Source organism: Pristiophorus japonicus, chromosome 13, assembly GCF_044704955.1.
Source record: "Pristiophorus japonicus isolate sPriJap1 chromosome 13, sPriJap1.hap1, whole genome shotgun sequence".
In the NCBI taxonomy this organism is placed as follows: Eukaryota; Metazoa; Chordata; class Chondrichthyes; family Pristiophoridae; genus Pristiophorus; species Pristiophorus japonicus.
In genome coordinates this window covers 135,546,136-135,573,292 of record NC_091989.1, presented here as the reverse complement: position 1 = coordinate 135,573,292, position 27,157 = coordinate 135,546,136, and the positions used below count along the sequence as shown (strand labels likewise).

General features: G+C 42.8%; 1 protein-coding gene across 2 annotated transcripts in view; it reads right to left on the bottom strand.

Annotated features, from left to right (window-relative positions):
* Positions 1-27,157, bottom strand: part of LOC139278844 (plasmanylethanolamine desaturase 1) — a 176,746-nt gene that overhangs the window by 86,785 nt on the left and 62,804 nt on the right. For both annotated transcript variants that reach the window (XM_070898037.1, XM_070898038.1), the window contains one exon: positions 468-559. In XM_070898037.1, the coding sequence (XP_070754138.1) occupies positions 468-559 (92 nt within the window). The remainder of the gene's footprint in view (positions 1-467; positions 560-27,157) is intronic.

Below are 27,157 nucleotides of genomic sequence, written 5' to 3'. Positions count from 1 at the left end.
ACTTTTAAAAGCTTCATCCTATCTTCACTACATTCTAGTGCTGCCTCTTTCAGCATCTCTCAGCTATACCCAGTTAAGGCACAAGCTGATTTCAATTAATCTGATTCAAACAAAATCGTTGGGTCATTTAAAATACTCTTTTGAGAAAGATCCTTTCAGTGCAGGACCTTACTCTGTTAGTGCAATTCTCTATGGATTCTGACGTTAGTACAGCTCACTAGGAGTCACCAGTATATTTGGTTCACAATGCTTCATGCTCAATTTACAATGAAAATCTCTGAATTTGCATCCGAGTGTAAATACAGGATCAGAAACATTTGCAGTGTGTGTGATGAGGAAGTAACATTGTGAATGGGTCACAGAAAAAAGCACGTATTTTTAGACACAATTTTTAATTGTGGCCCAGATGTCAGCATGATCACAAGACAATGCACATATTAAATGCTATTCATCCAGTCGGCCCTCACCTTGCCAATGACAGGGATATCAACAGAACCCCAGGTGTCTGCTCCCCAGTGAACCAGGCCGGAGGCAAAATCCGCAGTAACAATCCCAGCAACTGGAAAATATGGAAAGGATTGGAAGATCCATAATGAGCTCACAGACTGAAGCTATGAAGGTTCAGATAGAATTTTTTTAATCCAAATTACTGTATCTAAATTAAAATTTTTAAAAATAGCAAATTACTTTTTGTATATTGTATTTTTTCTTAATACCACAAGAAAAAAACTTAATTTTCATAAAAAGCTGTAACTAAACATTGCAATTTTGTTTCATAATCTCAAACATACACTGAAATAATGTTTTTTACACCAAAAAGTATTTATGTTTTTTAAGTTAATGCAGTCAGAATGGACATACATACTCAGAGCAAAGGAAAAAAAGGTTTAGTGCAAATAAAAAATATATTTTTAAAAAATGACTTTCTGCTATAATTAGCTTGGCAGCACTATACAATTAGTTTAGTGAAGCACTGACATGTGGGACATGGGTTATTACTCACCCTGACCCCTAATTCTCTACACACACATTACCAGAACACGTCTTTTCTATTTACAGATGCTGACTGATCTTCTGTGTATTTCCAGCATTTTGTGTTTTTATTTCTCCTCTTTGCGAACTCCTGATCTCAGCCATGTCTCTCGGGTAGGCAGCAAATAGAGCCCCTCAAGAGTGTAAAACTGCAGAGCAAGAGAGCCACCAATCAAGTACTGCATAAAAGGTCCAGCTACAGCATTACCATCGGCCTGGGATCAGAAACCCACTCATCCATTGATCGTGGAAAGTGGATAGCGGAGAAGATGGAGAATAGTGGGAAAAAATATTTGGTGAACATTTTTTTAATTAAATTTGTAAATATGACAAAGCACTTCATTAATATTTTAATGAACAGTGTGATTTCACGAACTGCAAATACCTGTATCATTCTCTTCCAGCTCCAGCAGTTTACAAGTTTTAGACCTAATGTATAAAAACACTTCTCCTGTAGCTCAAATCACAGAACAATCACCCTTCATTTTCCGGCTGTGTATGATTACCAACTCCCTTACCTCCACGGCAAATAGCGGTCCTACATTTCCGATTCTGTCAACAGCATAAGGGAACATGTCCAAACTATAGAAGCTGCACTGGAAAGGCCCGGACGATTTTTCCTCATCCTTCTTCTGAGGAAGCATCCTGTCTTTGATCAGTGGTGCAACCCTTCCCGGTCAGACATTTGCCATGGAAGGGAAGTCATAAATACAAATACATAGCCTACATCCAAATGTGTTGTGCCACCTTGACAATGAACACTCATTGAAACACAACTGTGCAACTTAAAGACCACACCTGCAGCAGTCACCAATATTAATTGGGAAATATCCATGTCACAGAACCCACTGAAGTACTTTACAGTAGCTTGTTTAAAAATGGAGAATAATGTTCCATGTTTGATGTAAGTTACTGAAGTCTAGTGAAGCCTCATTTGATGAATTAAAAACAATGCCAGCCATTTAAGATACATGATCACTCAATTGGAAACTTTTTTCCCCCCCAAATGTTCTGGTTAAAATACTTCGGGGTCTAAATTTGGTGTCGCCCTATTTGGGGGCGGTAACCGAGGCAAGGCGGGACTTCCTGCACCTGGCGCGGAAGACCCTCCCCGGCCGCGAAATTGGGATTACCACCCCCAAGAGGAAGTGGAGCGCAATGTCGGGCACTCCACTTCCTCTCGGGGGTGGGACCAGGGTGGTAAGAACGTAAATCTTCCAGCGCTACGCGGCCTCTCCGTGTAGGGCTGTTGCGAGCACAGGACCCTCCCCTTCCATTGAAGGGGAGGGCACGCTGCGAACTCTGCAGTGGGGCAAAGGGCCTCCACTATGCCACCGGGGATGCAGGGTGCCATGGTCGCAGCCCAGCACAGAAGCAGAGTGCCAAGCTGCACCATTGCAGCATGGACCCTGCGAAATAGACGAGGTAAGACCAGACCGGTAAGTCGGTCGGGAAAAATGAATGGCACCGCACATCTCCTTTACTTTTTGCCCCGTGGACAGAGTGTGGCCCGGTTCACGACCCACAAGGCTGGTGCTGACCTTGCCCATGGCGGCCTCACGGGGCGCTACCCAATTTCCACCACAGGATGAAAACAAGTTGCTGCACACGGCAATGACGTCATCATCGCCAGCACAACAGCCCGGGATGCAACCGGTGGAAGCGGGACACTGCGGTTTTGCGCCTCCGCTAACTCCCGTGCAATTTCACGGGAACTGGTAGTGCCCCCCCTCGCCCTACACCCCAAGCGAAAAATCGTTTGTGCCCCAACGGGAGGCACAAACAATGCAAATTTCTCCCTCTTAATGTTTTTCAAGTTTTTTGAAGACATCAATATTTTATTAAAAATCGTCTGTATGTACAAATTTGTCAAAATCTTAACTGCATGTGACAATTCTTGGGCAAACTTTTTATGCAAGTATTTAACATTGTAAATGCCTATGTAATCAGGTTTAATGTGAATTCTCTATGTAAACAGGTCCTGGTGGCATTGTAATTGCCAATTACAGGCATCAGGTGGCGTTATAGTTCCACTGTATCCTCACAGGATCCTCTGGTGCATTGTGAGCAGTGCCATGGGAGATCTACTGACATTTCTCAATAATCATGGATTGATTGACTATGCACCTCCTGGCAAAGGAAAGAGGGGAGAAACCCATGATGCTATTCTTTACCACATAAGAGGAGCTCCAAGGTAAGAGACTTCAGTTAGGCTTTCCAACATACAACCGTAGTCCACTAAATTTATAAATCAAAGACAAATGCACTTCATTATACTATATAATTGTAGATCGTTAAAAGCAAACCAATTTTTATTGCTTTTATTTCTAAAAGAGCTTATTATTTTAATGAGGACTTGTGAAATAAGAATGCCAGTTGTGGGGTTACGCAGATTTAAAATAATGAGACATGCAACTGTGTGGAAATCGTGCGCTCCAACCTGCATCCGATATCTCCATGTCACCACAACTTCCCTGCTGGTACATCGGCATACTCGTTCTGCCATGCTGCTTCGACTCTCATCATTTTCATTAAAATGATTCAACTGTGCATCGCACTGTGCCTGGTCCCAATTCAGCTTTTTATCTGGGCCCTTTTTCAAATGCATTTCAAAATTCTCTTTTTTAGTAGCAGTGAAGGTAAACACTGCCAAATTCAGCCTTAAAATTCATTAAATATTTAATTTCAGGATTTTACAATAATTACAAACATAGCAAAATCTTGGGCTCAATTTCCCCCAGTGATTTGCGCCTTTTTTTGGCCTAAATTAAAAAATCCAAGTTTCCCCAATCTTTGTGCGCCAGCGTAACTCAGTTACGATTTTTTTTAAGGTTCGTTTTTTTTGCGTCATAGGGTACGTAACCTGATGTCTGCGCCAGTTTTTCACAATTATGCAAATTCGGCCAATTTACAGGTTTCCTAGGATGACGTATGTGACCACTCCCGAAAAACCTTCTGGGCACTTAAGAAAAACCAGCGCGCATTCAAAAATTGGTGCAGAAAGATGCCATTGTTTCTAGGTGAAGTTTTGGAGGGAGTCAAGAACACATAAATATCCATAATCAACCTTAAATTTTTAAAACTTAAAATGTAGGAAATGGAAGTTTAATGGAATTCTTTAAGGTTTCATTTTTTTTTTAAACTGTCACACCACCACCAAACATTTCCAAACCAGGCTTGAAGGTTGGAGCGTTGGCCGGCAGAATCGGATCGGTCCCTCGCCTGGACATGGGCTCGGCTCGAAAAGAAGCCGGGGGGCGCTGTGGAAGGCGAATGGAAGCCATGAGAAACCTACATCATGCATCAAATGAAGCCCGGAGGGGTGGGGGGGCGGGGGGAGTGGGTTCCAATCATTGCGCCTGCTCAGACCTGGTGTGGTCCATACTAGGGCGTTGGCCTTGGGGAGAGAGAACAAAGAACATTGTCCTGCCTGCCGTTTTGAGTTTCTTGCAAAGGTAGAATTTAAATCATGGGAACAATACTGACAATACCATACCTTGTGCAAGCCTTCTGCATGATGGTGCTGCGGAGGAGACAAGTGAGTAGATATCATCGCATGAGGAACCTCAGAGCACATAGGGTGATGGGCAGGAGGTCTTAGCCACGTCAGGTATATCGAGACAGGTGTTCGTACCTGCACCTGAGTGATGCAGACTGTGTGAGAAGACTGTGTCAGAAAGCTGCATTTCCGCAAAGAAGTTGTAACCGAGATCTGAGAGTTAGTAAAAGCAGACCAGCAACCTAGAAGCGTCAGGAGGACTGCTTTGTCAGTTGAAGTGAAGGTTACAGCTGCACTTTCGTTATATGCATCTGGATCGTTCCAGACTACAACTGGGGATGTGTGCGCCATTTCTCAACATGCAACACATATCTGGATTCACCAGGTGACTGCTGCACTATATGCCCGGAGGAATGACTACATAAAGTTCCCCATGATTCAGCGCAGACATTTGGCTCCACCCCCCGAGGCTATAGGACAGGCTGCGTGGTGCCAATTTCAAAAAATAGAACGGAGAAACTTGCTTTTTCTTTTGGAGTAGTCGGGGCCAAGAAAAACCGGCGTAACTTTGGTAATACACCCAAAAATTGGATTGGGGAAAATTGAGCCCGTAATTCTTACTAGCATCATCTTTTTTGAGTGGAACAATGAAAGATAATTGTCACTAGACCTATATCGCACAAACAATACGAAAGTGAAGAAACATTTTTTTTTAAATGAAAAGGCAAGAAAATCAGTGTGATCCAAATATTTTAGTGAAATAGATTTCTCGCCTATATTTGGAGGCTTCGAAGAAACTTGTCGAAATCTATAAGCTTCATATTGTGGCAATTCCTTATAAATATAAAAAGCAATGACTATTATACATTCAGACCTAGTTCAGGCTCTAACCACAAGCACAAACATATTTTCTCACTTCCGTTTAGCAGGCAGGTTGGTGACTTGCAGTTTATGTTTCTCTCAGTGTACAGTTAAAAGTTACTCAAATCACCACTATCACATTTAGCTCAGTCACAAACACAATTCCTCAGTATTTTTTCTAAAACTGCTACACTCTCTCCAAGCTTTTAATTTCTCCCTTGGACAATTGTTTTGTGAAAGTCACAACGGTTAAGTAATTCAGGTGTTTTCAGCAAATTCCAGTTCAGGTAAAACCTGGTTCTCCAATCTCCTTATTTGGAATGGCTCTCCAGTGGTACAGGCCCCATTGGGGTATTTTTGTAACCGTTTTAATGTTGCAGGATCTGTAACCAGTCTTTTCATCTTCCCATAATGCAACTGAAGTGAAGCAAATAGTTTACACTTAACCCCATTGGCATTATGGAAGCTGAATCATGCATGAAAAGTTGGCCATAAAATCTTCAAAACTGCAATATTCTTACGTTGTGTAGAATGCATGTATTACTTGAATACAGTGTGATGGAATAGTGGTTACAACCTGTTAAGTTTCCCAGTTAATTCTTAGGTAAAGTTACATTTGCAACTATTGTTTCACATATATGTATAATAAAGAAAATCTCAGGAAACATTTTCAAGTACATTTTTGCTTCATTTAACAAGAGTACAATTATGAGAAAATAGCATACATGTTAAACAAAAATGATGGCAAACAACGATGATTTATATTTATTTATGCTGCTGATCAGATATGCAAGTGAGTCGATAAATGTGTGTAAAATTTAAAGGGTTTAATCAGGAAAAGTGATTAGGTAGCTGGCAGATGCAAATCACATTCCTTAAACGTGTCAGCACTACCTAGGGAGAGCTCAAGTAAATATACTTGCATGTATCTTTGTCCTGAAGTGATGATTTTGCCAACCCAAAGGAGTCTATAAACCTTCAGAGTCCGGGATGTAAGTAAAATCTTTCCCTGATCTACACTATATCACGTTAAATTATAGTTGTAAATATAACATTGTCTAAGAATTATCCTCAACTGAGGCACTTAGCTCGAGACACAATCACGATTACTATCACGTTGTGCATTATGTAGGTTTTGCATTTAAACAGCTAATGCAGGAGTGCGACACAGAAACATTAGACTATTGATTGTAGGCTTTAAAGCTTTTACAATCAACAGAAATGACATGTCATAAATGAAAGGAATTTATAAACTTTCTGGGAACCATTCATGAGATACTGAAAAATAAACCATTTTTGTTTTGGTAAGGTGGGAATTACCAGGGCTTTTATTTATAACATCTCTCTCTGCCACATATGAAAATAATTAGGTAGAGATCGAGTATCAGACCTCACTTAAAATGACAGACTAGGGAATGGAAACCTGGCAAAGATACACTTGGCTTTTCATTTTGTAACTTACTATATGGCCCAGTCAACATTCCATTAAAAACACTTAAGTAGAAGAACAATTCTGAATAAGAGATCCCAGGCAGGATTCCAGCTTTGCATCGCAAGGTAGCACTTATCAATAATGTTATGCTAAAATAAGTGTGATTTCATAGAATTTTCACCACAGTACAAAACAGATATTGGAGCTATTGAAAGGGCACAGAAGAAAGCAACCAGAATGATTGAGGTGAGTGGGAGCGATTATGTGAATTGCACATGTTCTCATTGGAAAACAGAAGGTTGAGAGGGGGATACAATTGCTGCTTTTAGGAAATGTAGACCATGACAAGCTATTTCACCTTGTCCTACAGAGGACATGGCCTGTGCTTGAAGAGGGATGTTTGAAAAAGGGTTATGGGGAGCGGGAAGTGGAGCTGAGCCCAAGATCAGATCAGCCATGATCTTATTAAATGGCAGAGCAGGCTCAAAGGACCTAATGGCCTACTCCTGCTCCTATTTCTTATGTTCTTATGTTCAAAACTAATCTGTGGAAACAATATTTCAGTGAGCGAGTGGTCAATCTATGGAGCAGACTCCAGAGGGATTTGGTGCAAGCAGTTCGTATTGATTAATTCAAATGTAAATTAGATAGATTTATTTCAGAAAATAACATTTTGGGATATATTATGTGTAATTTGAGACATGATATGGCAAGTGTAGCACACTTGGGATGAACAGGTGACTTTGGTTCCCAAAGCTCTCCACCACTGAGGTTTTCCTCGTGTCATGTCTGGGTAGATTGATTGCTATGATTAGTCAACAACTTCATTATCATTTGACTAACAGGATGGTAGAAGGTGAACTAGATAGAATATGATCATTTTCATTCAGCAATTCCTATGTTCCTAATTTAAATGTATTTAAAATTCCAAAGTTTGTAATTTGTATTGTTGTTGCTGCTTTGAATTCATCAAGCTAACAAATAACAATGCTGGGAAATGCAATAATTTTCTATTTCACATCAAGTTTGTACAGCATCAGGAAACGTCTACGTTGCAACGATGATGAATGCTGTATCATCAACCCTCATCGGGGTCAAAATTCCACTTCGTTCCCAAAAAGCTGTTAACTGAAGTTTTGCGTGAACCCCGTTCATTCATCACCTCCAGGCGGAAAATACGTTTTTGAGCCAACAGTCAACCAGAAGGGAAGGGCTGTCTGTAAAATATTATCTCCCCAAGACTGGAAACAGGACTATCACTCCAAAAAAAACAGGAAACATGCTGACTGGGAAAGTTGCAGAAATGACTGAAAAGCTTTGAGGAGCAGGAAACACCTCTGGTCATGTAAATATCATTTGATGTTAAACAGGTCGGATTTGTCAGATTAGAAATATATTTTATTTCATTTGGCAAAATGCATTTTTGCCATTTTAAGTGGGAGTGTCTGCTAACTAAAAATCTATGACAGCTGTGTGATGAATTAGAGATCAATCTTGTTTTTAAATCATGAAAGACTTTGAAAAATATATTTCCTTATGGAATCTTGGTAGCTGGCCAGTTGTTGGCCACTTAGTTTATTTACCACTTGCTGAGTGTCTCTCAAATAGTGTGTCACTGTCACTTCAAATGGAGGATATGAATCACCTCTGGCTATGTGAACTGTCTAACGAATGTCAATTGCCAAGTCCACATAGGTGACATAAATACTTAATGTTTGCCCATAATTTGCAGTCAGAAGCGAAGCAAAGGTATTGGCTGCTGGCCCCGAAGTAAGCTACCCATGGTCTCTGTTGCGAGAAGTTCATTTTTTCCGACATGCCACTGAAATCAGCTTAAGTAAACGAGGAATCCCTAATGCGGGCTGCTGTGATATCAACAAGCTATCTAAGCAGCCAATCATAATGCAGAATTCTCAGACGGCAAGCCAGGAAGTGAGTAAGCTCCTTTGATTCTAACTTTTAAAAAATATTAAAAATGCAAAACAAAGATTGGGGCTCTCGCATGGGGAAAAAGTAAACCTGAAATAAAGATGAATAAACTTTAAGTTTTAAAAAAAATTAAATTTAAAAAAATTGTAATTTTAATTAAAATGGATAAAGTCGACACTCCACAAAATTAAAATTAGTTTTTCATGACCATAACATTTGTTTAGAAGTCAATACTCTGTTAAAATCCCAGTGACACCGAATCCAAAAGGGTCTAACTTTTAATGGGGTATTTAATAGTGATATTAGCGCGGAAGTGCCGCAGTTTTTGTCACTTTCCCTGATTTGATAGATTACTCTGCTCGCCAGCTGTGTGTGTGGGGGGAGGGGGGAGGAGGGATGCAGGGCACAGTGCAGCTAGTGTCGGAGCAGTGAATGACTGGCCGCAACATCAGGAGTTCCACGTTTAGGATGTGAATGCTGTTTATTCGCTGTTATTATCCACCACAGATTTTGGGCCATTATGACCAAGCTGCAAAGGGACAGAGCTAATAATTTGGGAATGCCTGCCCACCTGGGGTAAAATCTAACCTTGCTCTGTACAAGAAGAGTTGCTTTGTCCTCCAGGTGTAAATATTCTACCAGGAAATCCTTTTGATTGGTAGCTTTGTCTATTATGAAGTTATCCCTTTTGATCTTCCTTTGTTCCAATTTGGGCTTCAAAGCCATAAGGGGTATAAATGAGGTTCCATATTAAGGTTTCTTTCGTGAACATCTGGTTCACCAGGCAACTGATGAACTGTGGCAAGTGGAAACACCTTTAAGTACCTGACTTTATACACAAGCTTTTCCTCCAGATGTCTGTTCCAAATTATGGGCCCAAATTTGGCCAGTACAGATTTCTGGCGCACTCACTAAGGGCGCCAAAAATCTTCATACCGAGTTTGGCCACTCTCCAGCCTCGATGGTGGCGCAGCGTGGCAACTGGATTCGGGGGTGGAGCAAGGTCTTAGCGCTGAAAACAGTGCCGGGATCTCTGCACATGCGCGCTAGAGTGTGCGCGCATGCACAGTAGCTCCTTGCCCCAAGAATCTGAGAGTGTGCGCTGCAGGTTGTGTAGGAGGGGCTCAAAGCATGCCACCCCTATCCCTGGCCGAATGGACTCATCGATGGCCCGCTGCCTTCCCTTCACATAAAGGCAGGACTTCTATTTTTTATTTGTTATTTATTGATTGCTTATTACTTTGGTCTTGGTGCTTTAGGTGCAGGGTTCCTTCTATTTTTTATTTGTTAATTAATTATTTATTACTTTTTGTGCTTTGTAAGTCTTGGTGCTAGGTGCAGGTCCTCTCAGCTTCCTTGTATTTTTTATTTGTTATTGAATGCTTATTTTTGTGCTTTGTTTAGTGCTTGGTGCTTTAAATGTACTTACCTGCGCTGATTTCTTAACTCTCCGCAAGGGTTTTCTGTGCGGGCCACAAGTGGCCACATACGCTGGCCTAAGTTAGTTTGGAGCAACTATTAGCTGTCCAAACTGGCTTAAATGGCCAAAACAGACGTAGGTAGCTGCTAATGACTCCTTTTGAAAAAAAAACTAAAAAAATTCCTAACTAACTCACTTACACTGGCGCAAATTAAATGTGCAGAATTGCGATTTTTAAGATACTCCAAAAAAAACAGAGCATCTCCTGGCCAAATTTGGGCCCATATAAGTCTGAGTGAAGTTTTGAGATATTTTGTGAAGCAAGTTTTTAAGATAAATAAATAACTGTACATTATCTTTCTCCTCTTATTTGACTTTTGCTTCTTCTAATTTTTTATCGTTATAAATTTGATTTCTAGTTGCAGCCGGAGTTATTTGGTCTGTCAAGTTACTTGTCTGTCAGTCAGAGGAACCAGAAGAGCAGGTAGCATCTCGTACTACTTCCAGTTAGTCTATCTGCAACATAAGGCATTTATTGTTCACCTTGAGCACACTACCCTAATGGAGGTAAATTGTGCAGAAGATCAGACTTTAGTTCATAATTAGTAAGCGTTTGCTTATGGGAGTTGTCTTTGGTGCTGGGTATGGAAAAAATATCTGGTGGGAGCCTGAATCATCATAAACTAACAACCTTTGCACAATGCCTCATGGATTAAATCAGCATTCACATAGGAAGTCCCTTCAGGTTTTATTTTATGAAAAAAAAAATTCAGTGTTTGGTGAAAGAACATTACTTTCAAGTTTAGTTAAAAATCTTTGACTTATTTCAGTGACAAGTCTGTATTTCCAGACACATCATAAACAAATAGCTTCTAGATTCGCTAATATAAAATGAAGAGTTTGATTTGTTTGTAAAAACATTGGCAAAGTTGGGTAAAAAAAATATATTTTCAATATCTTCCTGTTCCCCATTCCAATATATTTTATTTGCCCTGCCCCCAGCCACACTTTATCCGCAGCTAAGACAATGGACCTTGACCTGGTCACTGGGAGGTGATATTAAGAGTTGATTCAGCAACAGATGTTTCCTCACTTCCTGCGGAGAAGCAATAGCCTCTGCTCAGCACTTCCTCCGGATGACATGGCCAAGATCAATAATTTGATATGTGAGGAATCACAGCACAGTACCACACAATCACTGCTTGGGACTAAGCACCGCAGAACCAATGATTAATCATTAAGGCAGTAAGTTAATATTCAAATGCAGGATGTTTCCAGATACATCATTCAAGTCACTGATTTTTCTTTTAGGTGTTTAAAAGAAATTACTTTTGAAGATCTAAGGTATCAAATAAAAGAGACTTTTACATAGTTTGATTACAAGACAATGATACTGGTGTTAAGTGAATTTGCCTTGCAATGCACCAATCTGTCTATCACACCACCTTGAAAATCTCCTCCATCTCATTGTGGATCAGCAGTTTCACATCTTATGAAACAAGCAGCTGGTAAACTTGAATCGTCATGGGTTGAAATTACTTCATGTCAGTCATCCTATGGCAATGAGTTACCATGTCCTTATACCGATCAATAACTGCATTTCTTTTTCACTGTCTGAAGTTTCCTGTTGGTGGTTGAGAACTTAATAAAACTCAGCTGCTACCTGGCTTTCCAAGAAAGACTCCAGAGTTCCCACACCAGGGTGACAATAATTTGCCATCTGCAGTGATGATAAATACATCCAGAGATGGAGCTGTATGCAGATAAGAGACTTTCACCTTGAAGGAATGGAAACTGATGCTGTTCAACATGCCACACCATAAGACTTCACTTGGTCACTTATAAAATGATGATGGAGATGGTGAAGTCAGTTGCTTGAACAATCTCACTTTCATAGAGGAAGATTGTTCTTTAAAAGAGGATAGAAGGAGAAATAAATGATCAGCTGGCTTTTGTCCAGTTTGGTAGTTCCATCAAGCATGTCCTCCTAGAATCACTACAACTGCCTGAGCATCAATAACTGGGTTTGTTTGAGATAAGAAATGCTGGTACAGAAATAATGGACTACACCTAAATAGGGCAGCCACCAGGAGGTTTACAAGGAATACAAAAATAGTAATTAGGCACCATATATACTAGAAGAGGGGGAGGGGCAGAGGGAGGTTTCAGACCAGGGAACAGATAAAAGAGTTCACCAGATAATGGAACACAAGAAATAGGAACATAAGAAATAGGAGCAGTAGGAGGCCATTTGCCCCCTCGAGCCTGCTCCTCTATTCAATAAGATCATGGCTAATCTGAAAAGAGTGGAGAATGCGGGCAAGTAGAGACCTGGAAGAGAGCAGGTGCCAGTCAAAGGGTACATGTAGGGACTCAGGACTGGAGAAGATAATGGAGGTTAGGATAGATAAGGCTATGGAGGGACTGAAGGACAAGAATCTTAAAGTCTATTCTCTGAGACACAGAAAGCCAATGAAACTTGGTCAGAACAGATAATTCTTAGTGTTTGGGCCAATACTGCACCCTCAACAAACACCACCAAAAACAAATGAACTGGTCATTCATTTCATGGCTGCAGCATTTGCTTACGCTAACAGCACTCACCATTATTAAAGTATAAATCAGACGGCAACTTCTGGTGATCGTACATGCACAGTTAAATGCAGAAATCAGGAAGTTCTGTCCAAGATGCCCTGTTCCTCCACAAGCTGCTTCCAAGATGCCTTGCTCCTCTGGAAGCTGCGCTATATCAAGACTCAACACTGAAATGCATGCAACAGCGTGAAGTTGGTGTACTTATCCACTAAACTTGCCAGAAAAGATTATGGTTTGTCTATTCCAGTATAACTTTTTAAACTTCATTATAAGTTTTAATTATTGCCAAACAATCTCTCTGGCACTGAAAATTAACTTTTATAAGTGTGGAGCCTCATTCCTTCAGATATTGTTGGAGAATTAAACTTTATTTTAAAAATACTTTAAAAAAAAAAAAAAAAAAATTTCTTTGTGTCTCTTTTATCTATCTCTCTTAATCCCATCTTTCTTTTCCTCTCTTTATTGTGATTTCTGTACCTGATTTGACAATTTTGAATTAAAGATTCTACTGACACTTCCTGGTTCAGACTCTGCACTGCTCATTAACGATTCTTCAATCTGATCGGTTAAGGAGAAACACAGTTGCTTTCCCTGTTCACACAGGTCTTAGAGGTAGAGGACGCCACATCAAAATGGCTCTCTAATTACAGTTAGTTCCAATGCAAAATCTCACAGAAATTCTGTAGGCAAGTGGAAGTGTCTCTCTTATTAGGCAGTCCCTTGGAGTCGAGGATGACTTGCTTCCACACTAACATGAGTTCTAAAGTGACTGATGAGTCCGATGTGGGATCTACAGACTCTGTCACAGGTGGGGCAGGTGACGGTTGAAGTGACGGATGACGGGGGAGTGCCTGATTTGTCGTACGCTCCTTCCGCTGTTTGTATTTGACTTCTGCGTGCTCCTGACGGAGAGACTCAAAGTGTTCGGCGCCTTCCTGAATGTTTCTCTACTTTGAGTAGTCATGGGCCAAGGATTCCCAAGAGACGATGGGGATGTTCCATTTTTTCGCAAGGATGTTTTGAGGGTGTCCTTGAAGCGTTTTCTTTGCCTTCCTGGGCTTGCCGTGACGGAGCTCGGAGTAGAGTGCCTGTTTCGAGAGTCTTGTATCAGGCTTGCGGACTACATGGCCCGCCCATCGGAGATGATTGAGCGTGGTCAATGCTTTGATACTGGGGATGTTGGCCTGAGAGGGGACACTGATTGGTGCACCTATCCTGCCAATGGATTTGCAGAATTTTGAGGAGGCAGCATTGATGGTACTTCTCCAGAGCTTTGAGGTGCCTACTGTACATTGTCCTTGTCTCTGAAGCATATAGGAGGGTGGGAATCACCATTGCGCTGTAGACCATGAGCTTGGTGTCAGGTTTGAGATCTTGGTCTTCAAACACTCTTTACCTCAGGCGACCGAAGGCTGCAACAGCACACTGAAAGTGGTGTTGGGTTTAGTCATCGATGTCTGTCCTTGTGATAGGAGGCTCCCAAGGTATGGAAAGTGGTCCACGCTGTCCAAGGTCTTGTCGTGGATTTTGGTGATTGGGTGGGGGAGTACTGAGGCGGGAGCAGATTGGTAGAGAACCTTTGTCTTACGGATGTTTAATGTAAGGCCCAGAATCACGTATGCTTCAGTGAAGGTGTCAACGATGGTTTGAAGTTCGGCCTCTGAGTGTATGCAAATGAAGCATCATCTGCATACTGTAATTCAATGACAGAGCTTAGGACAACCTTGGTACTCGACTGGAGGCTGTTCATCCCGTTTATCTTGTAGATTAGCCCCACTCCAACAGGGAGCTTGTTAGATGAAGCATTGCAGCGAGAAAGATTGAGAAGAGCATTGGTGCAATGGCACAGCCTTGCTTGACTCTGGCCTGCACTTGTATTGGGTCTGTGGTGGATCCATTGGTAAAGATCACGGCTTGCATGTCATCGTGATGCAAACAGAGGATGTTGACAAATTTTTGTGGATATCCCTCTCAGATGACAGAGTCGAAGGCCTTTGTGAGGTCAAAGAAGGCCATGTACAGAGGTTGCTGCTGCTCCCTACATTTTTCTTGGATTTGTCGCATGGTGAAAATCATGTTCGTTGTGCCTCTAAGTGGGCGGAATCCGTATTGCAACTCTGCGAGGAACTCTTCAGCCACTGGGAGATGATGATTGAGGAGGATTCTTGCGATAATGCTCCCTGTGGCAGACAGCAGGAAGACTCCTCTGTAATTACTGCAATCGGCCTTGTCACCGTTTTTGAAAATGGTCACTATTACGGCCTCTTGCCTCTGAGAACACCTGCATGCTCTCCTCCTTCCAGATAAGAATGATGAGGTCATGGATTCGCTCCAAGAGTACTTCTCCGCCATGCTTTAGTACTTTGGCGGGGATTCCATCTGCTCCTGAGGCCTTATTATTTTTCAGCTGCTGGATGGCCTTTTCAACCTCATGCCAGGCTGGGGTTGTGCTGAGGTGGGATGGAATCAAGAATGCTCACGTCAAAGACAGAGTCTTGGTTAAGAAGATCTTTGAAGTGCTCCTTCCAGCGGGCACGGACTGCCTCTCTATCCCTGATGAGTAATCTTTCCGTTAGTGGGTAGGACCTTGATGCTTGGGCGGTAGGTGGTCTTGACTGCGCTAAAAAAGCTGCACACAATGATTGTCGGCTAGTTGCTGGATCTCTGGCGCACTTTCCGACCACCATCTGTTCTTTAGGTCATGTGTTTTTTGTTGGACCTCGGCCTTCAGTTGCCTGTAGATCTGTTTTCTTTCTCTCAAGTTGTGGAGTTGTTTCCAATTCAGAAATGCAGTGTATTTGCAGTTTATTAGCTCCTAGATCTCCTATTCATTCTCCAGTCTTGATGTTTTCTGGTAGAGTAACCAAGAGTCTCTTCACAGGTGCTGTTTATGGTGGATTTGAGGGCAGACCTGGCACTATGGGCACTCCGTGGCTCTGGTTTATTGGAAATCGTCAGGCGCTGGCTGAATAGGGCTTTTATTTGTAGGATCTTTGAGTGATTCAGCGTTTATTTTTGTGCGGCAGTGTTTCTGTTGCCACCGGCATTTCAAGGCAATGTTGATGGAGATAACACAGGAGATTAGGCGGTGGTCAGTCCAGCAGTCGTCAGCTCCTGTCATGTCGCATGTGATACAGACGTCCTTGCGGTCCCTCACTCGGATGATGACGTAGCCTAGCAGATGTCAGTGCCTAGAACGAGGGTGTTGCCATGAGGCCTTGTACTTGTCTCTCTGACGAAACAAAGTGTGACGAACAGCGGACAATGTTCGTTCGACACAACGAGCAAAATACAGGCCATTATCTCATTGCTGTCTGTGGGACCTTACTGTGCACAAATTGGCTGCCATGTTTCCGTACGTCACAACAAAATGTACTTCATTGGCTGGAAAGTTTGTGACAGCCTGAGGTCATAAAAGGCGTTACATAGATGCAAGTTCTTTCCTTTTCCTTTATTACAGCCGGAATACAATCTGTGTTCAGGCACAAGGCCCAGAGAGACATCACCCTACTGTGTATTATACTTCTGTTCATTTGATATGAATCTACTAGTTTAGGAATAGCATAGTGGCTTTTAAGAGTAGATAGGAAAATGTGGTGGGCATCCCATGATCTAAGATGGAATATGATAGATAAGGAGTAATTATTAATTCCATTCATAGCTCACATAACAGCTTGGATTTCAATTCATAGAAAAATCAGCCTGCTTACAGAAACTGCCTTTCTGTTGTGAACACAAAGTAAAAACAAACAGCAATAGGGACCTGATGTACAAGATCCTTAATGGGCTAGAGAAAGTGAACCCAAAACAACACATTCAGCTACACCAGGGCTGTATGACAAGAGGGCACATGACTCAGAGTCATGAAGAGAACATTTCAGACAAGTATTAGGAAGTATTTCTTGAAACAAAGGAAGATCAGCAGCTTAAATGGGTGCCAGATAGATGTTGTGGCCAGAATACGTGATTCATTTAATGCTGTAATGGAAAGACGGGATAGGTGGCACTCTGGAAGAGGGGGAGTCAAATGGGCCTCATCTGAATCTATGATGTTTGACATCACTTTGGGTAAATAAAAATTGCTGCATAAAGAAGCAGAGGACCAGAAGTTGCTGCAGCGGGCCATCTCATAGCATAGCCAGCGAGTTGCGACTTTTTTTCTCACCCTTCAGCACAAAAGTGGCAAGGTCAACGAGACATCTGGGAACAACAGGACCAACAGTCTATCTCCTTAACCAGTGAAATTTTAGGATACAGAAATAAACAGGAACGACGGATATGGAATTGGAGTGATTTAGAGTAAAATTAGATACAAAAAGAGAAATAGAGGGGGAAAGAAAGATTGAATTAAAGAGAAAAAAGGGACAGAAAGAAAAAGTAAGAAAAAAAATTACATTTAAAAACATTTAGGAACAATTTACTACCAGCAGGCAGGAGACTACAGTTTCAATTGCTCCCTTTCTGAGTCAGAAATGTTCAGTGCCATTGCGCAACATTAGTCTGGTCATTAAAAGGGTCCTTGCATCATTAAGTACCAGACCTAACTTGCTACAACAATTTTAATTTGTTTTAATAGTGAAAATACAGCAATTTCTTGAAACTTATGGGGAGATTGACAGCGAGCTCCCGTTTTTACAAGACAAATGGCAAATCATCCAGCAATTTGTGACGATTTGCAATCGACAGGTTATCTCTCCCTCGCCACAAATTTCTGGGGGTGGCGGGGTGGGTGGTTTACCCATTAATAACAGCGTGCACATTAATCTCGCTGTTATTTTCCCAACAAATTCTGGGCCAATATGTTTTCACAGTAGCCAAGGTGAGACTGCTGCCATTTGTGAGTTTTTAAAATCAGGGGGAAAAAAAGGAGACAGATGTAAAATGATTGTAGTTAGGGTTGCATTTAGTGCCACAATGAAACAAGTATTTTTTGCACAGCAATACCCAAAGGGTTTAGGTGAGCATAAATTTAAAAAGTCAAAGAGCAAGGAGAAGTCAATAGAGCAGGTTAGCACTGGGGGAAATGACAACAGTGTGTGGCAGGAAGTGACAGAATGTATAAAGATAAGAGCATGTGAGAAAGCGGGGTCAAAGCTGGGAAAAATAGTATAAAAAAAAATTTAAAGCACTTTATCTGAATGCATGCAGCATTCGTAACAAAATAGATGAGTTGATGGCAAAAATAGATATAAATGGGTATGATCTGATAGCCTTTAGAGAAGTGGTTGCAAGGTGACCAAGGCTGAGAACTAAACATTCAGGGGTATTTGACAATTCGAAAGGATAGGCAGAAAGGAAAAGGAGGCAGAGTAGCTCTGTTAATAAAGAATGAGGATCAGTGCAGTAGAGAGAAATGATATTGGCTCAGAAGATCAAGGTGTGGAATCAGTTTGGGTGGAGATAAAGAATAATAGGGGGAAGAAGTCACTGGTGGGCGTAGTCTATAGGCTCCCTAACAGTAGCTACACTGTTCGACGGAGTATAACTCATGAAATAATGGAGGCTTGTAAAAAAGGATCAATAATCATGTGCAATTTTACTCTTCATATTGATTGGACAAATCAAATTGGCCAAGGTTGCCTTGAGGAAGAGTTCATAGAGTGTATCCGGGATATTTTCCTTGAACAGTACGTTGCGGAACCAACCAGGGAGCAGGCTATCTTAGATCTGGTACTGTGTAATGAGGCAGGAATAATAAATGATCTCCTGGAAAAGGATCCTCTAGGAAAGAGTGATCATAGCATGGTTGAATTTCAAATTCAGGTGGAGGGTGAGAAAGTTCGATCTCAAACTGGTGTCTTAAGCTTAAAAAAAAAGAGACTACAAAAGGAATGAAGGCAGAGTTGGCTAAAGTGGACTGGGAGAATAGATTAAAGTATGGGATGGTTGATGAGCAGTGGCAGACATTTAAGGAGATATTTCATAACTCTCAACAAAAATATATCCCAATGAGAAGGAAAGTCTGCAAGAGAAGGGATAAGTATCCCTGGCTAACTAAGGAAATAAATGATGGTGTATCTGTTATATATGTAAACCTGTAAATACCTTGTTTAACCACCAGAGTGCTCATCCCCTGGAGTCCCAAGGGATCCCACAATCCCTTGGGAGCACCTGTACATAAGGAGTCCTCACAGGCTGGAGAGGCACTCTGGAGACCTGTAATAAAGGACTACGGTCACACTTTACTTTGAGCTCACAGTATCTGGTCAGACCCTTTATTCAATACATAACAACTGGCGATGAGATACAGATGACGAACCCCACCACAATGATGCAGAGAACAGTGGGCATTCTGGAGAAATTTTCGGAGGGAGATGATTGGGAAACCTTCGTGGAGCAACTCAACCAATACTTTGTAGCCAACGCGCTGGAAGAAGAAGCAAACGCTGCCAAACGAAGGCCGATTCTCCTCACCGTCTGCGGGGCACCAACGTATGGCCTCATGAAAAATCTGCTTGCTCTAGCAAAACCCAGAGAGAAGTCGTATGATGATTTGTGCACACTGGTCCGGGAACATCTAAAACCGAAGGAAAGCGTTCTGATGGCGAGGTGCCGGTTTTACACGTACAAGAGTTCTGAAGGCCAGGAAGTGGTGAGCTACGTCGCCGAGCTAAGATGCCTTGCAGGACATTGCGAATTTGAAGGACACGGAGCATATGCTCAGGGACTTCTTTGTACTTGGCATTGGTCATGAAGTAATACTTCGCAAACTTTTGACAGTAGAGACCCCAACCTTGAGTAAAGCCATAGGGATAGCCCAGGCGTTCATCGCCACCAGTGACAATACCAAACAAATCTTTCAGCACGAGTGCTGCTACAAGTACTGTTGTTTGCGAATTGTAATGCACAGGGCAGGCCTCACATGCCTGCAACTGCACTTCTGCAAATGTCTCAGAGTCCACCAAGGGTGGTGAATGCAAGGCCATTAACACCTTGTTGGTGCTGCGGAAGTGATCATCGTTTCCATTCATGCCGCTTCAAAGGATACGTTTGCAAGGGCTGTGGAACAATGGGACATCTCCAACGTATGTGCAGGCGAGCTGCAATCCTGCTAATCCTGCAAACCACCATGGGAAAGATACGCTGGAACTGGGACGACGTCCGAGCGGTCTCGTCTGTCGACGACACTTCATGTGTCCAGGTCCTAAACAAGTTCCCCTCGCTGTTCGAACCAGGCATCGGGAAGTTCCATGGAGCAAAAGTGGCAGATCCACCTGATTCCGGGGGCGTAACCTATCCATCACAAGGCGAGAGCGGTACCGTACATGATGAGAGAGAGGGTGGAGATTGGGCTGGACCGGCTGCAATGAGAGGGCATCATTTCGCCGATCGAATTCAATTGTTCCAGTCCTCAAGGGAGGCAGCACCATCAAAATCTGTGGTGATTACAAAGTAGCTATCAATCGTTCCTCCCTGCAGGACCCACTACCAAAGGCAGATGACCTATTTGCGATGCTGGCGGGAGGAAAAATATTCACGAAGCTGGACTTGACCTCGGCCTACATGACGCAGAGCTGGAGGAATCATCGAAGGGCCTCACCTGCATCAACGTGCACAAAGACCTCTTTATTTATAACAGATGCCCGTTTGGGATTCGATCAGCTGCGGCGATATCCCAGAGAAACATGGAAAGCTTACTGAAGTCGGTCCCGCGCACGGTGGTCTTCCAGGATGACATCTTGGTGACAGGTCGGGACACCAGCGAGCATCTGCAGAACCTGGAGGAGGTTCTTAGTCGGCTAAATTGCATGGGGCTCAGGTTAAAACGCTCAAAGTGCCTTTTCCTGGCACCTGAAGTGAAGTTCCTGGGGAGAAGAATCACGGCGGACGGCATCAGACCCACCAATTCCAAGACGGAGACAATCGAGAACGCACCGAGACCACAGAACATGACGGAGCTGCGGTCATTTCTGGGACTCCTGAACTACTTTGGTAACTTCTTACCGGAGCTTAGCACACTGTTAGAACCACTGCATGCTTTACTGCATAAGGGAGACGAATGAGTATGGGGTAAAAGCCAAGAAAATGCCTTTGTAAAAGCTAGAAAACTGTTATGCTCAAACAAATTGCTTATGTTGTATGATCCATGTAAGCGTTTGGTACTAGCATGTGATGCGCCGGCATACGCTGTCGGGTATGTATTGCAACAAGCCAATGAATCTGAGAAACTGCAACTGGTTGCTTATGCATCCAGAAGTCTGTCTAAGGCGAAGAGGGCCGACAGCATGATCGAAAAAGAAGCGTTAGCGTGTGTTTATGGGGTAAAGAAAATGCATCAATATCTGTTTAGGCTCAAATTTGAATTGGAAACCGACCATAAGCCACGGATATCCCTCTTTTCTGAAAGTAAGGGGATAAATACGAATGCATCGGCCCTCTTCCAGCGATGGGCGCTCACATTGTCTGCATACAACTACGCCATCCGCCATAGGCCAGGCACAGAAAACTGTGCCGATGCTCTCAGGCTGCCAGTGCGCACCACGGGGGTGGAGATGGCACAGCCCGCAGATTTAGTTATGGTAATGGAAGCATTCGAGAGTGAGCAATCATCTGTTACCACCCGACAGATTAGAACCTGGACGAGCCAGGACCCCTTACTGTCCTTAGTAAAAAACTGTGTGCTCCATGGGAGTTGGTTCAGTGTCCCGTTAGAAATGCAAGAAGAAATAAAGCTGTAGCAGCAGCGCAAAGATGAAATGTCTATACAGGCAGACTGCCTTCTGTGGGGTAATCAGGTAGTGGTACCAAAAAGGGCAGGGACACTTTCATTAGTGATCTCCACAGTACCCACCCAGACATTGTAATGATGAAAGCGATAGCCAGATCCGACATGTCGTGGCCCAGTATCGACACAGACTTAGAGTCTTGCATGCACAAATGTAATAATGTTCACAGTTAAGCAATACACTCAGGGATGTGCCACTATGTTTATGGTCTTGGCCCTCCAAACCATGGTCTAGGGTCCATGTCGACTATGCAGGCCCGTTCTTGGGAAAAATGTGCCTACTGGTTTTAGATGCGTACTTCAAATGGATTGAATGTGAGATAATGTTGGCAAGCACGTCTGCTGCCACCACTGAAAGCCTGCGGGCCATGTTTGCCACGCACGGCCTGCCTGATGTCCTTGTGAGTGACAATGGGCCGTGTTTCACCAGTGCCGAGTTCAAAGAGTTCATGACCCGTAACGGGATCAAACAGGTCACATCTGCCCAATTTAAACCAGCATCCAATGGTCAGGCAGAGAGAGCAGTGCAAACAATCAAGCAGAGCTTGACGAGGGTAACTGAAGGCTCACTGCAGATTCGCCTATCCCGAGTCTTGCTTAATTACCGCACAAGACCCCACTCACTCACTGGAATCCCCCCCGCTGAACTGCTCATGAAAAGGGCACTTAAGACAAGGCTCTCGTTAGTCCAGCCTGATCTACACGAACAGGTAAAGAGCAGACGGTTTCAACAAAGTATATATCATGATCGTGCAAATGTGTCACCCAAAATTAAGATTAATGGTCCTGTATTTGTGTTGAGCTATGGACAAGGCACTGTCGTGGCCAAAGAGGGGAGTAGGGTGTTTCTGGTCAAACTTTCAAATGGAATCACCTACAGGAAACACTTGAACCAAACTAAACTCAGATTCACGGGACTATCCAGAGCAACCCACAATAGACTCTACCTTTTTTGACCCTCCAACACACACACCAGTGGCAACCGACCCAGGGGTTGACCACGAAGCAGAACCCATCACCCACAGCAGCCCAGAAGAACTCACCATGCCAGGCACCCCAGCAAAGCCAGCTGCAAAGCAGCCCAGCGAGGGCCCAGCAAACAACTCACCAAAACCCGCATTTGCACCGAGACGATCAACCAGAGAAAGGAAGGCCCCAGATCGACTCACATTGTAAATAGTTACACTATTGACCTGGGGGGGGGGGGGGGGGGGGACGGGGGGGCGGAGAGGGTGGGGCAGAAAGTGTTGTTATATATGTAAACCTGTAAATACCTTGTTTAACCACCAGAGGGCTCATCCCGTGGAGTCCCAAGGGATCCACAATCACTTGGGAGCACCTGTACATAAGGAGGCCTCAGGCTGGAGAAGCACTCTGGAGACCTGTAATGAAGGACTACGGTCACACTTTACTTTGAGCTCACAGTATCTGGTCAGACCCTATATTCATTACATAACAGTATCAAATTGAAAACAATGGCTTACAAAGTGGCCAAAACTAGTGGAAGGACAGAGGATTTGGAAACTTTTTAAAACCAGCAATGACCGACTAAAAAAAAAGAGAGGGAAGATAGATGATGAAAGTAAACTAGCAAGAAATATAGAAACAGATAGTAAGAGTTTCTACAGGTATATGAAAAGGAAGTGAGTGGCTAAAATAAATGTTGGTCCCTTAGAGGATGAGACTGGGGAAGTAATAATGGGGAACAGGGATATGGCAGAGACTTTGAACAAATATTTTGTATCGGTCTTCACTGTTGAAGACACTAAAAAAATGACAATAATGGATAATCAACGGATTATAGAAAGGGAGGAACTTAAAACTATCAGTAGTGGATGCATTGGTTGTAATCTACCAAAATTCCCTGGATTTTGGGGAGGTCCCAACGGATTGGAAAACTGGAAATGTAATGCCCCTATTTAAAAAAGGAGGCAGACAGAAAGCAGGAAACTACAGACCAGTTAGCCTAACATCTGTCGTTGGGAAAATGCTGGAGTCCATTATTAAGGAAGCAGTAACAGGAAAAGCATAATTCAATCAAGCAGAGTCAGCATGGTTTTATGAAAGGGAAATCATGTTTGACAAATTTTCTGGAGTTCCTTGAGGATGTAACGAGCAGAGTGGATAAGGGGGAACCAGTGGATGTGGTGCATTTGGATTTCCAGAAGGCATTCAATAAGGTGCCACATAAAAGGTTATTGCACAAGGTAAAAGTTCACGGGGTTGGGGGTAATATATTAGCATGGATAGAGAATTGGCTAACTAACAGAAAAGAGAGTCTGGATAAACGGGTCATTTTCCCGTTGGCAAACTAACTAGTGGGGTGCCACACGGATCGGTGCAGAGGCCTCAAGTATTTACAATCTATATCAATGATTTGAATGACCCTTCAAGTGTAATGTAGTCAAGTTTGCTGATGATACAAAGATGAGCAGGAAAGCAAGTTGTGTAGAGGACATAAAAAATCTGCAAAGGGACATAGTCAAGTTATTTGAGTGGGCAAAAATTTGGCAGATGGAGTATAATGTGGGAAAGTGTGAGGTTATCCACTATGGCAGAAAAAATAAAAGCACAAATTATTATTTAAATGGTGAAAAATTACAAAATGCTGCAGTATAGAGGGACCTGGGGGTCCTTGTGCAAGAAACACAAAAAATTAGTATGCAGAAACAGCAAGTAATCAGGAATACAAATGGAATGACAAATCTTCTGGAGTTCCTTGAGGATGTAACTAGTAGAGTGGACAAGGGAGAACCAGTGGATGTGGTGTATTTGGACTTTCAAAAGGCTTTTGACAAGGTCCCACACAAGAGATTGGTGTGCAAAATTAAAGCACATGGTATTGGGGGTAATGTACTGACGTGGATAGAGAACTGGTTGGCAGAGAGGAAGCAGAGAGTCGAGATAAACGGGTCCTTTTCAGAATGGCAGGCAGTGACTAGTGGGGTGCCGCAGGGCTCAGTGCTGGGACCCCAGCTATTTACAATATACATTAATGATTTAGATGAAGGAATTGGAGTGTAATATCTCCACGTTTACAGATGACACTAAGCTGGGTGGAGGTGTGAGCTGTGAGGAGGACGTCAAGAGGCTGAAGGGTGACTTGGATAGGTTAGGTGAGTGGGCAAATGCATGACAGATGCAGTATAATGTGGATAAATGTGAGGTTATCCATTTTGGGGGCAAAAACACGAAGGCAGAATATTATCTGAATGACGGCAGATTAGGAAAAGGAGAGGTGCAACGAGACCTGGGTGTCATGGTTCATCAGTCATTGAAAGTTGGCATGCAGGTTCAGCAGGTGGTGAAGAAGGCAAATGGTATGTTGGCCTTCATAGCAAGGGGATTTGAGCATAGGAGCAGGGAAGTCTTACTGCAGTTGTACAGGGCCTTAGTGAGGCCTCACCTGGAATATTGTGTTCAGTTTTGGTCTCCTAGTCTGAGGAAGGACGTTCTTGCTATTGAGTGAGTGCAGCTAAAGTTCACCAGACTGATTCCAGGGATGGCTGGACTGTCATATGAAGAGAGGCTAGATCAACTGGGCCTTTATTCACTGGAATTTAGAAGGATGAGAGGGGATCTCATCGAAACATATAAGATTCTGACGGGACTGGACATGTTAGATGTGGGAAGAATGTTCCCGATGTTGGGGAAGTCCAGAACCAGGGGACACAGTCTTAGGACTGAGATGAGGAGAAACTTCTTCACTCAGAGAGTTTTTAACCTGTGGAATTCCCTGCTGCAGAGAGTTGTTGATGCCAGTTCGTTGGATATATTCAAGAGGGAGTTAGATATGGCCCTTACAGCTAAAGGGATCAAGGGGTATGGAGAGAAAGCAGGAAAGGGGTACTGAGGTGAATGATCAGTCATGATCTTATTGAATGGTGGTGCAGGCTCGAAGGGCCGAATGACCTACTCCTGCACCTATTTTCTATGTTTCTATGTTTCAATCAAAGGTATATTTGAATTTAAGTGATTTGTTGTACATCTCTTTCATGGTGGTTAAAAGAAGCACACAGCTCAGTGTCCATCTCTCCCAAAACTCACTGTTTGAATCGCTCCAGTCCAGTTTCCACCCTGCTCATTGCAGCAGAACAGCTCTGGCCAAAGTCACTTATGACATCCTCGGAGACTGCAACTGTATGTTATGCCTCCTTGGCCCATTATCAGCATTTGACATGATGGCTCACACCATCTTCTTCCATAACTTCTCCTGCATTGTCCAGCTCCATGAGCCTGTCTGATTCCACTCCTAAATGCCTATGCACAGCCAGCGCAAATACTACTACTATGAACATTTATATATTGCCTTTAACATAGAAAAATGTCTCAGGTGTTTCACAGAGATATAATCAGATAAAAGTAGAAAAGTGGGAATGTATATAAGGCCCAAGTCAGAAGTAGAGAGAGTTTAAGTGGATTGTGGGGGACGGTGACAAGCTGGTGGAAATTGCAGGGATATGGAGGAACAAGGCCACCAAGGGATTTCTAACATGTGGATAGGAATTTTAAATTGGAATCATAGAATGGTTACAGCACAGGAGGCCATTCAGCCCGTGGAGCCCATGCCACATCTCTGCATGAGCACTTCAGCTAGTCCCACTCCTGTGCCCTTTCCCTGTCACATTGGGAAATGAGCAAATTGGAAGCATTAGGGGAACAGGACCCAATTCAAGTCAGCAAGGCCAGAGGTGATAGGTGAGCCCTTCTCTCTCAACCTCAAACCCAACCAAGCTTTTGGTCACCCTTCCTAATATGTCTCCTTCCATGGCTCAACATCCATTCACTAATATATCCTTATTTTGTTGTGGTGACAGCAGTAACTGTAGAAATGTGCATTAACTCACAGTATTAAGATCCTGATTGTTTAATAATTTTGTTCCACTGTTATACTAAAGCTACTTTTCTTTTAACTCTGATCAGTTTTGGATTTATTAATCTGCCGACAGGCTGCAAAAAAATTATCTTAACAGCATAAATACCATGGGTGTAGTGGGGGGGTGATTTTAACCTCCCATGGCAGGTAGAAGAGGTGCGGGGCTCTGCCAATGCTGCTCTTGAGCCACTCATCAGTGTACAAGAGCGGCTCAAGGTGATCCACCATCAAATACCGTCCTCCTTCTTGTCTCTGCTTACTAACTCGTTACCCACCACCTATGTTGAATATGGCATGATCGCGATCAAAAACTCACCAAAAAGTATTACAAGCTAGCATCCTCCCACACTATGGTACCACTAGATCACACTGTAATTCCCAAATATAGAAGACAGAGAAATAACAGAAGCCACTGGCCAAGAAACTCCCGATTAAAATGGCCAATGGATTAAAAAAAACGTTGAAACTTCTGCATGAACACGGAGAGTCACAGCAGGCATTTCTGTAGCAGGCAAGATGTTCCTAAACCTGAGAATGGGACATGGTCAATCGTGAGACAAGGAGACAAACTATGCAGATAGTGTGTTTGATTCATAACTTCAAATTAGTTAACTGTATTTATACAGAAAGATAGTACATACGGCAACCTCTGGCTAAAATAGATTAGGGATAGTTTGAAAAGGTTTACGAGTTACAGGAAGTCTTGTTTCTCGTGAACAAACTTTCAAGCAAATTTTATACATAACTTTTAATGGTACAAGCTGCACTTTCCTCAGTCCTTCATTGAG